Genomic DNA, 14,862 nt, shown 5'->3' with positions numbered 1-14,862 from the left:
GGCTATTGACCAAGTCACACTTATGCCAATGTGCCTTTAGTGTTGTGGAATGGTCTTATTCCAACCCATCAAATTGCTCCCACACCACCACCACTGACAGACCTATAGCCATCAAGTTGTTGCTGCAGCACTCTAGTGGATTTGGAAAAATGTATTTTCCGTGTGTGGCAAACGCTGGAATTTATAACCTATGCCAAGGTGCCGTGACAGCCGAGTGACGAGTCCACATCCAAGCCCGAGACTGGAGCCACTTGTGGGTCAGGCCAGCTTGGGAGGTAGGTTTCCGTCATTGAAGGGAATTAGTGAGCGAGCCGGTCTATGAATAAACGGTCAGTTTTTTTTAAACCCGCAAATTTATCTGATTTGGCAAGATCAGATTTATTGAATTCAATTTCATAACACATCGCGGTGGGATTTGAACTCATGACCCAGGACTGCTTGCTCAGTACCACAGCCACTGCACCACCGCACCCATTTTCTGGTGTTGCACAGCTTAGCGTCTCAACAGTGTGGAGGGCAGGACCCAGAATCACACTGCTGGGCGTTGTCCACAGTTCAAGTAGGCACAGCTTGAACATTTCACAGCGTGACCATAGTGACAATACAGATTTGTGTATTTTCAAAATGTAAGCATGGAACTACAAGAGCCACATTGGTGTCACTGTGCATTCCATTCTTCAACTGTGTTCCAATTTTTTTTGTCAACTGGTGGGGTTGTCAAAAGTTTTAAAGCATGGCAGTAATTAGTAGGCAAGCCAAAGCAATCAAAGCATCGCCAGCCAGTGCTGTTGGGAAGATTAGTAAAGCACTTTGTAAAGAATAATCCTGTTCTTGATTAATAAAACCCTGTGTGGGACACAGGCACATATGGTTATGACACTGAAACCTGGACCTCACAGGACTACTGGCTCTCCCTCACCCCATCCGCCCAATCGCTCCCCACCCCCCGTCCAATCCCCATCCGCCCAATCCCACCACCTCCCACCCCCCGATCACTCCCCATCTCAAGCAAGGCGGAGATGGATAACAGAGGGCCAGCAGGTCAGGGCTCAAGACCTTGAAAAGCGCTCAGTTCTACGGGAGCTCACGGTTCATCAGTACCTCACATCTTGAGGGAGCCCAGACACTGAATGCTGGTCTGATTCTGCCTCACCAGACATCCATGCCTGTATTTTCGAGGAGAGGTCCCTGGATTAGCACTCAGGAACGTGCCAAGTTCAACTGTCGCCACGGCAGAGAACAACTAATGCAACACAGAGCAAGGACGTAAAAAAGGGATCTTTCCAGTCTGTATGGGTCAGTCACATGTTACAGACCTGGCCACTGGGACAGTTGACTGTCACCTGCCTGTAACATCCTTTTATTCCCCACAGCTCCAAGACACTGGTTAGGAACTAACTCTATTTAGAGTCTCAACTTTTGGTCCGTCCCAATAGTAGTGCCATTGAACAGGCTTCAATGAAATAACACACTGAAAAATAAAATCTACTGGAGGTGTATTCAAACACGCAGTTTGTGTGAAAACAGATTAATATTAACATCCATTTCCTTGGGTTAGAATAACTATTTGCTTTGCTTTATCTTTTACCTTCTTCTATGAATTGGTGGCCTCTTTACGATGTCACCAAGCATTCTCACAGAACTGAAAACAAATCATGAAGATTAACACAATCATTCGGTGGGGAAAAGAAATGATCGATGCAACAGGAAAAGGGCGAAAAGATCAGAATGAAAACCGGAGAAATAAAGATAGCAAAACGATGAACATCAGCGAGGGACAAATCCTTCATCCAAGCTGTCTGAAGCCCAAGATCTAAAATACACAGCAATTAAAACCACCCCTTTCCTTCATGTACTGTGATCCCATACTTCATAGGCCTTATATAGAATTACACAGCATTCACAGCACATAAACAGGCCGTTTGGCCCAACTGGTCCGTGCCGGTGCTTATGCTCCACTTGAGCCTCCTCCCACCCCTCTTCATCTCACCCCATCAGCATATCCTTCTATTCCTTTCTCCCTCCTGGAATTATCCAGCTTCCCCTCAAATGCATCGATGCTAATTGAGGCCAATTCACTAAATATATTCAAAAAGGAGTTAGATGAAGTCCTTACTACTAGGGGAATCAAGGGGTATGGTGAGAAAGCAGGAATGGGGTACTGAAGTTGCATGTTCAGCATGAACTCATTGAATGGCGGTGCAGGCTAGAAGGGCCGAATGGCCTACTCCTGCACCTATTTTCTATGTTTCTATGTCTATTCACCGCAACCACTCAATGTGGCAGCGAGTTTCACATTCTAACCACTCCCTGGGTAAAGAAGTTTCTTCTGAATTCCCTATTGGATTTCTAGGTGACTATCTGATGGCCCCTTGTTTTGGACTCCCGCACAAGTCTTTTTGTCTACCCTATTGTAATATATGCACCCGTGAGTATGCTCACAGGTTTGTAGAGCTGTTGCACTGTGAGTGGCTTAGCCAGTCATGTGATGTTCAAAAGACTCAATAAAACCCCAGTCAGTTGGGTCTAGGTCATCCACGATGAGGTATGCAGTTGTGAGCCTAGTGGATGAACTGGTAATGTGTAGTGCGATTGTTAAACCTTTGTTAATAAACCAACTAGTTCTTAACAGCAATGTGTTGCTGTGAATTCTTAAGCAAAGAACCCATGAAGCAAATACACCTATCAAATCGCTATTAGGTTACCATTATTAAGTCACTCCTCAATCTTCTCTTTTCTTGGGACACAAGTCCCAGCCTGTTCAATCTTTCCCGATAGTTATAAACTCTCAGTTCTGGTATCTCTCAGGCCATGCTGAAGATAGCTGACCATGAATCAATAACGTTATCTATCGTGATCCCACATCATCATAGCTACATCGCTCTGGTTGGAGTAATCGATCATTAAAACCGAACCGACAGTTTTCTCTTTCGGTGCGGTGATTGAGCCCTTGGGGCACAGCGCTTGCTTCATGTCAGCTGAAGATCGCAGGCTTGAGTTCCAGGACTTTACATCATTCAAACTCAGATTCACTGCAAAACGAGGGCCATTTTAGTTTGGGACAGACAGCTAGACAGAGGCTCAATCCACTTAGCCTAGTGGATCGATAGCATAACCCCTTCCCACCAGTACCCTAGTGTTTAAGAATCAAACATTTCCCTGGTAACCATGGCTCATCTCCTTCCCCCATCACCACCGAGAAGGCCACCAAAGCTGATAAGATGCAGAAGCAGGGAAAGGTGCATAAACAAGGTTGAGGACTGCAATCGTTTTTTTGTGGTAAAGTTTGCATGGTTTAATTTCTTTGGTTGTAAAATGGAGCGCGCATCACGCCCAGTTTTAGTTGAATTAACCCACGCTTCCTGCACTGCATTGACGTCTACTCATTGTGAAGCCTTCTATTTAAAAATGGCACCATATTGTCCAATTGAGTATCTGTGACTGCTGCTGGGTGATATAATCTGTCTACCCCTAGCTGTACTGCCTCCGGCGTGGCCTGCCTCCCCCATTCAAATTCTTGCGCAGGATCTACAATGTAAATGACAGTGAGCGACTTGCACGGGACCTCATATACTGCAAGGTTGTGTACACGCGCGTGCGCACCTTCGCGGGCAGTCTGCCCCCCCTTCCGTTCCCTTTTCACACCATACCTTCGTTGATTGATCTCCGTTTCGCTGCCTGTGTTTTTCCCGGGTCCCCAGCTGTGCCGTCGGAAGGGCGAGAGCGACCGGATTGTGGGCCTGAAGGTGGAGGCCCGGGTGGGCACCTCGGCCACGCTGTCCTTTTCCTCCTCGGCCTCGCCGACGACAATGCAGCCGCTGCCCTGTCCAGCCGACCCTCTGCTGTCCATCTCCCCCTGGCTGGAAGCGCTCCGCCTCTCATTATTCTCTTTCATCTCCAGGACGGCGCCGGGCAGCAAGGACACGTCCCCGTCGAAGGCTGCCGTCACCTCGGAGGGCTCAGGGTCCCCAATGGTCGAACTAGTCGTCGTCACACCACTAATATCGTACACTACCTTCTGCCTATCCTCAACCTGCAATACAAAAAAAAAGGATATTAAGTAAATAGCAGGGAACGGTAACGTGGTAGTTACGTTACCGGACCAGTAATCCAGAGGCCTAGACTAATGATTCAGAGACCCGAGTTCAAATCCCACCACGGCAGCTGGATAGTTTAAATTCAGTTAATTAAATAAATCTGGAATAAAAAGCCAGCATCAGTAATGGCGACCATGAAACTACCAGATTGTTGTAAAAACCCATCTGGTTCACTAATGTTCTTTAGGGAAGGAAATCTGCTGCCCTTACCCGGTCTGGGCCTATGTGTGACTCCAGACCCATAGCAATGTGGCTGACTCTTAACTTCCCTCTGAAATGGCCCAGCGAGACACTCAGTTGTACCAAACCGCTGCGACAAAGTCAGCACTGTGGGAACACCTTCACCACATGGACTGCAGCGGTTCAAGACAGCGGCTCACCACCTTCTCTCGGGCAATTAGGAATAGGCAATAAATGCTGAATAAAAAATAAATATATCTGGTTTCATATTTTTAAAATGACAAATGAAGCAGCTCTTGAAGCAAATGCCTCTCTAATGGTTTAATTGGTACATAAAATCATATAACAGTACAGCACAGGAGGCCGCCATTCGGCCCATCGAATCTGCGCTAGCTCTCTCTCGAAGAGCAATCCAGTTAGTCCCCATCCCCCGCTCTTTCCCCATATCCCTGAAATTTTTTCTCCATTTTTCCAATATTTATCCAATTCCCCTTTGAAGGCTACTATTGGAGCTGTATCCCCCACCCTATCAGGCAGTGCAATCAATCAGTAATAAATTTGAGCACAGACAGAGGTGAGTTGCTTGGGGTTCAATGGCTGGATTGCCGTGCTTGGGTGGGGAAGTGGGGAGGTGGGGGGGGGGGGGGAAGCACTATACATGGCCCACAGGGTACATGCTGCTAAGTCTAATTTTAGTAGACGTGTTCACATTACATTCACTGCCATCCCGTGCATGAACCTTTTACAAGATTGAGAAGATTAGGAACAGTGTGCAGTTTTATTCATCAGTACTGCTGGAGCAATGGGCTTGTACATTATAGACCTGACTTGTGCTGATATAGCTTACTTCAGTCGGGGCAGAGTGGGGGGGGGGGGCCGGTGTGCTACATCCCCCTCGGAGCAGAAAAAATATCAGCCAGGGGCTCTGGGATCTATCGACGCCTGCACAAAAATGTTGGTGTGTTGGGAGGACCAGGATCAGACTCTCTCCGCGGTCAAACCCACTGCCAACACTCTGTTTAGGTTGGCGAATGATCACCTCGGTGAGAGTTGACGGACCCTGTGGGGAATGGTATTCCAGCAACTTTAGGAGAGGAAAGAAGACAAACAGAAGGGGGTTGGGGGTGGAGGGAGAGGGGCGGGGAAAAGCCGCCTGGAAAATAACGTTTTTAGTGAAAGTGACTGTTGGGAGTTGAAGCATTGCCCAGATTCAGCTCAAGGAAATGCCTGCATGACTGACGGGCGACATAGAAAAACACTGCTGTGGGAAAAAGTTACACCCTGCATTTCAGACACTGTAGAACGCCTCAAAATATATACCGATGAGAAAGACTGCTCAACCTATCTTACCTCAACCCTCTCAGTTTCCTCATTGTAGCACCCCAGTGTCTCTTAAATTATTTCAGGGTTTCTGCCCCACTGCGCTCCCAACATATGTTGATCACTCCGACATTAATCCTAAATTTAATCCTGAATCTGTGTCCTCTTATCCGACTGCCATGCTTTAATTTGACGTAACCTCCAGATTTATTTTCCAGCTTGGGACCTTCTAATTGGTTTTGAAGTAAAGCTTAAGTACCAAATCTCTTATAAAACACACTCGATGGCACACAAGTTAGTTTACAGACTTCTGTCACAAGACGGCACATATCGGTTGCTGGCACTCAAAGGTCAAGGCTCACATATGAAGAAAGGTCACCGGATGGTCTCCAGCACCAGCGGACCCACAACCAGGTCTCCAGTTGTCTTGGTTAATCCTTGCCACTGGACCAAGACCTAGCTCTGTCAAGCCCGTGTGGTGGCTGGTGTGCAACAGCCACCACACGTTAAAAAAAAATCTACGCACAGGCATCTTCCACCTTTCAACATGTAGTTCAGGACCTGGAATATTAGGTCCTTCATTGAAACACCTGTGAACTCATCTTTTTTTGGCGTCGAAGAAAGTCATCCTCGTTTCGAGGCACTGCCAATGGTGATGATGACCCACAACCCAACAACAGTCAATGTCTCGAGGGATGAGAAAAATCTCTCAGCCACTGCAGAATAAAAAAAAAAACGTCAAGTTGTGCAATTTTTGGCCATTTCTCCAGGATTGACGATTTGTTTTGGTTTTGACAGGAAGTTAGAATGACTCCAGAAGGTCAACGGTAACAATATGTTGTGGTGTCCTGCGCAGGATCAGTTGTTCCATGTCACCCAGACACCACAGGATCCCTTTAGCCTTTGACCCACTGCAGCAATTCGAACTTCCTGTCAGGATGCAGTGAAAGAAGCCAAATTAGACGAGACTTGTGCTCCACCCCATGGCTGTTCCACGAGGGGAAGGTCCATCGTCTTGATAGAATAGGCTAAATGACAGATTACTGAGTTTGGGGGGGAAAAAAACACAACTGTGGAGGTCTTATTCACTGTTCACGATGAGGGCAAAATGAGCCAATAATATTAGTGGATTTCCTGTGATTTTGTTCATGCTGACTCAGAGGTTGATCATGTTTCACGATGTGGGCCCATGTTACCTTGATGACTACCTGATCCCCCAAGTGTGTTCCCCCTCGCTCCGAACGAGAGGAATCAATAGGTTTTCGAACCGACTAGGATTGCCCAGGAATTGAAGATGAATCTTCTGGACACTGCTGAGAGTAATCCCAAAACTGCCACCTGACAGTGGAATGCACACGCACACATATTTACAAAAAGCACCAGAGTACTCAGTAATGTAGAACATGCTAAAGGAAATGCTGCATGTGCTGGGATTGATTATAATTTAACTTCACTGGTCTAAATCTGGCCATTAAGTCTTAACAAGATCGCAACATTGGTTTAGATGTTGGGACAAAGTAGAAGACCCGCCTGCGCTACATATAACACAGCAACTCGGAGCCATAAATGTAAGAGAGACAACAATAAATCCAAGAGGGGATTCAGGAGAAACTTCTTCATCCAGAGAGTGGTGAGAATATGGAGCTCGCTATCACAGGGAGTGGTTGAGGCAAACAGCGTAGATGCATTTAAGGGGAAGCTAGATAAATACACAACCCTTATCCTGCTGAATAAACAGCGATATGTGTGCGCACTAGATCCGTTCAGCAGAGCAGGTCTCTAGTCGTCCTGGTTAACCCTTGCCACTGGATAAAGGCCTAGCTCTGTCGAGCCCGTGTGGTGGCTGATGTGCAACGGTCACCACACGTTAAAAAAATCCACGCACCGGCATCTTCCACCCTCTCATTTGGAGTTCAGGACTAGAACATCGGGTCCTTCATTGAAACATCTGTGAACTCATGTGGAAGCAAGTCATCCTCGTTCGAGGGACCGCCTATGATGATGATGCTGCTGTGAGCAACTCAGGGAAAAAGTCATATGGGCGTTAAAAAATGGTGTGTTTTGTTTCTATTTTAGAATGAATCATACCATGGTTACAGCACAAATAGGCGGCCATTCGGCCCGTCGAGCCCGTACTGGCTCTCTGCAAGAGCACCTCAGCCAGTCCCACCCCCCTCGCCCCTTCCCCGTAGCCCTGCAATTCTTTTTCCTTCAGGTACTTATCTCCAATTCCCATTTGAAAGCCGCGATTGAGTCTGCCTCCACCACACCTTCACGCAGTGCACTGCAGATCCTAACCACTCGCTGTGTTAAAACGTTTTTCCTCGTGTTGGCCGGCGCCTTGTGACGTTTTACTACGTTAAAGGCGCTATATCAATAAAAGCATGCGGAGGACAAGCGCAGGCAGCGAAAGGAGCGTGCGGCAAACCAGACTCCTCACCCACCCTTTCCTTCAACCACTGTCAGTCCCACCTGTGACAGAGACTGTAATTCCCGTATTGGACTGTACAGTCACCTGAGAACTCACTTTTCGAGTGGAAGCAAGTCTTCCTCAATTTTGAGGGACTGCCTATGATAAATAATAGTTCATTATTTTATTATAAAAAGTATTGGTGATGGGGGGGAAAAAAGGCTGGCTGACCGGGGAGACGGAATGGAACCTCCAGAAATGCGTCCAACCAGAATTGACAACCCGAGGACTCATGTGACCCCCAGCTGGAAGGTGCTGGGGAGGATGCGGTGGGGGGGGGGGGGGAAATGGTGGTCTAAGTACTGCCAGGCTAGTGAAAAAATAAATCCAACCTTGACAGATGGGAGGGAAAATTGGAAGGTCAAATAAAAAGACCTGGATAGCAATCTCCTCCCCACAGAACAGCGTCCCCCCACCTCGCTCATTAACAGAGGAATTCCAAGGTTCTGATGAACGCTCACTGACCCGAAATGTTGGGGCCGAAATTCAGGGTCCGGATAAGGCCCGATTCCGCCGTTTTGCAGTGGCATCGAGTGGCCGCTGCGTTGCAATCCAATGGCTGCCACGACCCAAATTCAGGTCGGGGATATTATGGCCTGTCCCACTTCCGTCCCGCTGCTGCAAGTGCGTCATCATAACGCCCACTGCCGCCCTCCCACACCTGCAGATTACACCGACCCAAATTCACTGAAAAAAATCGTTGCCCTGCCGCGCGGTGCCCCCGACAGGGTGCGCCTTCTGCTGACTATGTGCGGCCCGGCAGCACAGCGGCCCTTCAAGGGGAGGGCCCACTGCGCCATGCCTTTATTTTTGCCGGCTGACTTCCCGATCGGCCGGCAAGATAGTGCCCCACGGGTTCGGCCGGGCCGCCAACAGGCAGGCTGATACCCCCTCTCTTGGGTGCCCGGCCTCTGGCCCGACCGAAACCCTCCCTGGTGGCCCAGTGGGCGAAGTTAAAAAAAATGCCCGATTCTCTCCCCTATAATGGAGAGGGGGGGGGGGGGGGGGAAAGAGCGCAGTGACACGCATGCGCTGTGACGTCACCACCGCTTCTCCGCTGAGTGACAGTGGTGGAGACTCGATCCCGCCCCTTAGCCAGCCTTACCGCCGCACTTCCGCTCCCCCCCGCTTCCACTATGACCAACTTCCGGTCCGACGGCAAATAAACAATGTCTGGAAAATCGACGGAAAGGCCGCTTCAACAATCCCGGCGAAAAAATCTTCAATAAAAGGGTAGGTGCACGCTAGCTTTTCGGCGGCCCTGAATTTCGGCCCAGCTATCTCGGTTTCTCTCTCCACAGATGTGGCCTGACCTGCTGAGTATTTTCAGCATTTCCCGTTTTAATTTTAATAAAAAGAGAACATTTTCTGCTCCAATAACTGGAGCCGTTAACCAGAGAGTTAAAGGACAAAACAATTTTACTTCTGTTCTTTTGCCGCATAAATACCAATGGCGCCTCCTTCGTTAATCAACCCACACGAGCAGAAGCGGTTGTTGTCAAAACAAATAAATCATTAATATTTATGCTTATTCTTTCTACCAACAGAGAACTCACTTGCCAGTTTGGTTTTATTTATGGGGAAGTGAAGTTGAATGCTCACTTTAGCTTGGTACAACGAATGCGTCAGCCCATGTCAATAACAATACGCAATTCCAGTGAACATTAAAGAAATAGTAGCGCTGGTCAGGGCTGATGAAATTTAATGTCAGTGTGACTCCTGTTTATACTACGTGCAAAGAAGAAGAAAGTAAAAAAAATGAAAATTTCAGAAATGTGCTTCCATTTATTAATGTTTAACTGCGTATCGATTCAAATGCAGCCAGTGTTTGCCGGTGGTGACAGCACCTCACTGGCATTTTCCAAATGCTCTGCCAACCACACCTGCTGTATGATCCCGGAATGCAGCACACAACGGGTAGCGCCAGACTTTCCTTTGTACTGCACTGGTCATGACTGCTTTGGCTATCCTTCTCGCAGGTCGCAGTGCCACTCTGGTTCCAGGGCCACTGCTCCTCCTCTTATACTCCCGACCTGTGAGGAAACACCGGGCGCAAGTCGGGGGCATAAGAGGAGCAGCCACTTCAAGACACAGAGCGAGCCGTTCCAGGAGGGCGACGGCTTTGAGGAGGGCGACTGGGTGATGTCACCAAAAGCCAGGTCGCCGATTGAAGCGTGAGCAGGAACTTCGGCGGGACCCGGGTAGATAGAGCAGAGGTGCGGCGAATGGTCGGGGCAGAGGTGAGGAGATAGACCGGGACCGAGGAGCGGCGAGGGCCTGCCCACACGGCGATACGTGTGCGCACTAGGTCTGTGCAAGAGTGTCCCTGGCCCTCTCGTGGGCAGTACAGGATGCTGCTGCTTCATGGCCCCGGTGTCACTGATTGCAGTGCGGGCAGGCACAGCATGAGGGGTGAAGGAGCGGCAAGAGTCCATAGAGGGAAATGACTGGGGCCCAGGAGAGGCGGGAGTCTGGGGCCCAGAAGAGCCGCGGGCTCTGGGGCAGCACGGGCCCAGCCCACACTGCGATACATGCGCGCGCTACGTCCATGCAGCAGAGCTAGTCTCCAGTCGTCCTGGTTAACCCTTGCCACTGGATAAAGGCTTAAGCTCTGTCAAGCCCAGGTTAAAAAAATCCACGCACAGGCATCTTCCACCCTTCAATATGTCTTGCGCGACCTGGAATATCAGGTCCTTCATCGAAACACCCATGAACTCATCCCTTTTTGGTGTGGCAGCAGGTCATCCTCAATACGAGGGACTGCCTAAAAAGCAGCAGCTATCCTTCTAATCTCTACTTTTGCCTCCTCCGTGGGGTGGGGACATTTTATTTTAAATTCATTTTCGGGATGTGGGTGTCGCTGGCAAGGCCGGCATTTATTGCCCATCCCTAATTGCCCCTTGAGAACGGGGTGGTGAGCCGCCTTCTTGAACTGCTGCAGACCGTGTGGTGAAGGTACTCACACAGCGCTGTTGGGGAGTGAGTTTCAGGATTTTGACCCAGCGACGATAAAGGAACGGCCGATATATTTCCAAGGTGGGATGGGGTGTGACTTGGAGGTGGTGGTATTCCCATGCGCCTGCTGCCCTTGTCCTTCTAGGCGGTAGAGGCTGTGGGTTTGGGAGGTGCTGCCGAAGAAGCCTTGGCGAGTTGCTGCAGTGCTCTTGTAGATGGTACACACTACAGTCACGGTGCGCCGGTGGTGAAGATGGTGGATGGGCCACTAATGTTGGCCTCAGCGACCTTGGGCTAAGGAGAAGAACCGATTAAGGAGAAGAACTGAAGTTGCATGTTCAGCCATGACCTCATTGAATGGCGGTGCAGGCTCGAAGGGCCGAATGGCCTACTCCTGCACCTATTTTCTATGTTTCTATTACTGAGTGACCCTGATGGACCATGTCCACTCTACTGCTCATAAGCTCTCGTGAAGTTAGTTTGCAGATACAGCAAGTGATCAGGAAGGCCAATGGAATCTTGGCCTTTATTGCAAAGGGGATGGAGTATAAAAGCAGGAAAGTCTCGTTACAGCTGTACAGAGTATTGGTGAGGCCACACCTGGAATACTGCATACAGTTTTGGTTTCCATATTTAAAAAAGGATATACTTGCTTTGGAGGCAGTTCAGAGAAGGTTCACTAGGTTGATTCCGGAGATGAGGGGGTTGACATGAGGAAAGGTTGAGTAGATTGGGTCTACTCATTGGAATTAAGAAGAATGAGAGGTGATCTTATCGAAACGTATAAGATTATGAGGGGGCTTGACAAGGTGGATGCAGAGAGGATGATTCCACTGATTGGCGAGACCAGAACTAGGGGTCATAATCTTAGAATAAGAGGCTGCCCATTTAATACTGAGATGGAGGAATTTATTTTCTCAGAGTTGTAAATTTGTGGAATTTTCTGCCTCAGAGAGCTGTGGAAGCTGGGTCATTGAATAAATTTAAGACAAAGATAGACAGTTTCTTAACCGATAGGGAATAAGGAGTTATGGAGAGCGGGCAGGGAAGTGGACCTGAGTCTATGATCGGATCAGCCATGATTGTATTGAATGGCGGAGCAGGCTCGAGGGGCAGTATGGCCTACTCCTGCTCCTATTTCTTATGTTCTTATTCTGGGGCTTAAGAGGGTTAAGTTACGCGAACAGGTGGCATGAACCTGTCGTGTATTCCCCTCGAGTGTAGAAAATTGAGGGGTGATCAGATTGAGGTGTTTAAAATGTTAAAGGGATTCAATAAGGTCGTTATAGAGAAATTACTTCCTCTGATGGGGGAAATCAAGAACCAGGGGATTCAATGTTAAAATTAGAGCTCGGCCATTGATGATGGGAAATTATTAAGCACTTCTGCACACACAGGGTAGTGGAAATCTGGAATTCTCTCCCACAAAAGGCTGTGTATGTTGGGACAATTGAAGCTTTCAAGACCGACATCGATAGATGTTTGTTGAGTCAAGATGGGTAAATATCGAGTACAGATCGGCCATGATCTAATAATATGGAGGAGCGGGCTCGAGGGGTAAATGGTCTACTCCTGTTCCCATGTTCTTTCGAAGACCAGAAAAAAAGCAGTCCTACTGGTTTTAATTTTTCCTTTTGTTGAAATTTTGTGGGGCTGGAGGCTTGGAAAGAGAAATTTTTAAGCATTATTGCCTCAACAGTGTTTAAATCCAAAATCAGAAAGCAGAATCGGTTACAATCAGCAACTCGAGATATCGGGAACAGGGATTAATACTTTGTACGAGGCATCAATGGGGCCACAAAGACAATAGAATCCTAGAATGGTTACAGCACAGAAGGAGGCCATTCGGCCCATGCCAGCTCTCTACAAGAGCACCTCAGCTAGTTCCACTCCCCTGGCCTTTCCCCGTAGGCCTGCAATTTTTTTTCTTTCAGGTACTTATCCAATTCCCTTTTGAAAGCCACGATTGAGTCTGCCTCCACCACCCTTTCAGACAGTGCATTCCAGATCCTAACCACTCGCTGCGTAAAATAAGTTTTCCCTCATGTCGCCTTTGGTTCTTCTGCCATTCACCTTAAATCTGTGTCCTCTGGTTCTTGACACTTCCGCTAATGGGAACAGTTTCTCTCTATCTACTCTGTCTAGACTGCTCCTGATTTTGAACACCACTATCAAATCTCCTCTCAACCTTCTCTGCTCCAAGGAGAACACCCCCAACTTCTCCAGTCTATTCACGTAACCGAAGTCCCTCATCCCTGGAACCATTCTTGTAAATCTTCTCTGTATCTTCTCCAAGGCCGTCACATCCTTCCTAAAGTGCGGTACCCAGAATTGGACACAACACTCCTTGGGACACCTCGAGTGCAGATGTCAGGCAAGGAGTGCGTTGGGTTCAGTTATATTGCCCATCATAATTGAACTCACTCTCTTGGCTCACATAAGGAATGGGCAGAGTACTGACCTTCACACACTTGCATAACTCAACACCTTTAGAACAAAAACAAGGAATAGAATTTTTCAACAAAAATAAAAAAATCTACCACGAACAGAATCAAGGAAAAGATCTTGAAACCCAACGTCAGATATTTCCAGTCAGTACGGTTAGTAATTTAGTGAGACATCTGCAGTGCTACTTTTTCCGACGTTTTCAGGAAAATCTTTGCCTCAGCCGACAGAAGGCTCCCACATGAGAACAGTCAGGCAATTCAGCGGTTGATACTTCTGGCACCCATTACCAAAAAAAAAAATAGATTTGTTTTAAAAAAAAAACCAAAAATGAAAATCACTCCTTGATTCAAATTGTTCACAGTCAGCCAGAGAGCCTCAATATCAATGATATTTTCACAAAGGCTCCTCTCAAAATCAGAAGAGATTTCTGGAGAACAACTCACTAGTCGTGAAAGATGCTTTTCTAGATAAATATTGGATTTCACACTGGAAGCAAGCCATCCCGTAAAGGGGCAGTCTGATTGCAGAGTCAATACACATCTTCATTTCTTTAAGATAACTCACTGTACCTTTCAATGTTGGGCCTGCATTAATAAGTTGATTTAACAAAATATATATATATATATGTATTTCTTTAAGTTGTTCGAGACGAAGTGATCCCCAATCTGTTTCACATTAAAAGCCACAACTTTCTCTCTCCAACAACACACTGATAGATTTTCAGGATGGTTTTGTAAACTGCTGCAACACAGCTTGCATTTATATTGCACCTCTAATGTCGAAAAATACCCAAGGCACTTCACAGAAGTGTAACCAGAGAAACAATTGAAGGCCGAGATGCAGGGGATATTAGGAGGGGCTGCACAAAAAAACGTTGGGTGCCAGAGGTGAGTTTTAAGGAGGGTCTTAAAGAGGAAGGTGAAGAGGCAGAGGGGTTTGGGTATGGAATTCCAGCGCACGGGGCCTATGCAGCTGAAGACACGGCGACCAATGGAAAGCTGATAGAAAAAGAAAAAGTTGCATTTATATAGCATCTTTCATGTCTCAAAGCACTTTACAATGACGTACTCTTGGAGTGTAGTCACTGTTGTAATGTGGGAAATGCGGCAGCCAATTTGTGCACAGCAAGCTCCCACAAACAGCAATGTGATAATGACCAGATAATCTGTTTTTTTGTTTGTTATGTTGATTGAGGGATAAATATTGGCCAGGACACCAGGGAGAATTCCCCTGCTCTTCTTTGAAATAGTACCGTGGGATCTTTTACATAAGAAATAGGAACAGGAGTAGGCCATACGGCCTCTCGAGCCTGCTCCGCCATTCAATAAGATCATGACTGATCTGATCATGGACTCAGCTCCATTTCCCTGCCCGCTCCCCATAACCCCTTAT

General features: G+C 47.6%; 1 protein-coding gene across 4 annotated transcripts in view; it reads right to left on the bottom strand.

Annotated features, from left to right (window-relative positions):
• akap13 (A-kinase anchoring protein 13) overlaps window positions 1-14,862 on the bottom strand; it is a 185,968-nt gene that overhangs the window by 121,265 nt on the left and 49,841 nt on the right. For 3 of the 4 annotated variants that reach the window (XM_070858491.1, XM_070858494.1, XM_070858492.1), the window contains exons 3-4: window positions 3,651-4,033; window positions 1,589-1,642 (exon numbers count right to left, since the gene is read on the bottom strand). In XM_070858491.1, coding sequence (XP_070714592.1) covers window positions 1,589-1,642; window positions 3,651-4,033 — 437 coding nt within the window. The remainder of the gene's footprint in view (window positions 1-1,588; window positions 1,643-3,650; window positions 4,034-14,862) is intronic. The other variant, XM_070858493.1, reaches the window with a different exon arrangement.

Source organism: Pristiophorus japonicus, chromosome 17, assembly GCF_044704955.1.
Source record: "Pristiophorus japonicus isolate sPriJap1 chromosome 17, sPriJap1.hap1, whole genome shotgun sequence".
Classification (NCBI taxonomy): domain Eukaryota; kingdom Metazoa; phylum Chordata; class Chondrichthyes; family Pristiophoridae; genus Pristiophorus; species Pristiophorus japonicus.
Note: the sequence above shows the minus strand (reverse complement) of the source record. Positions and strands in the feature narration are given on the sequence as shown.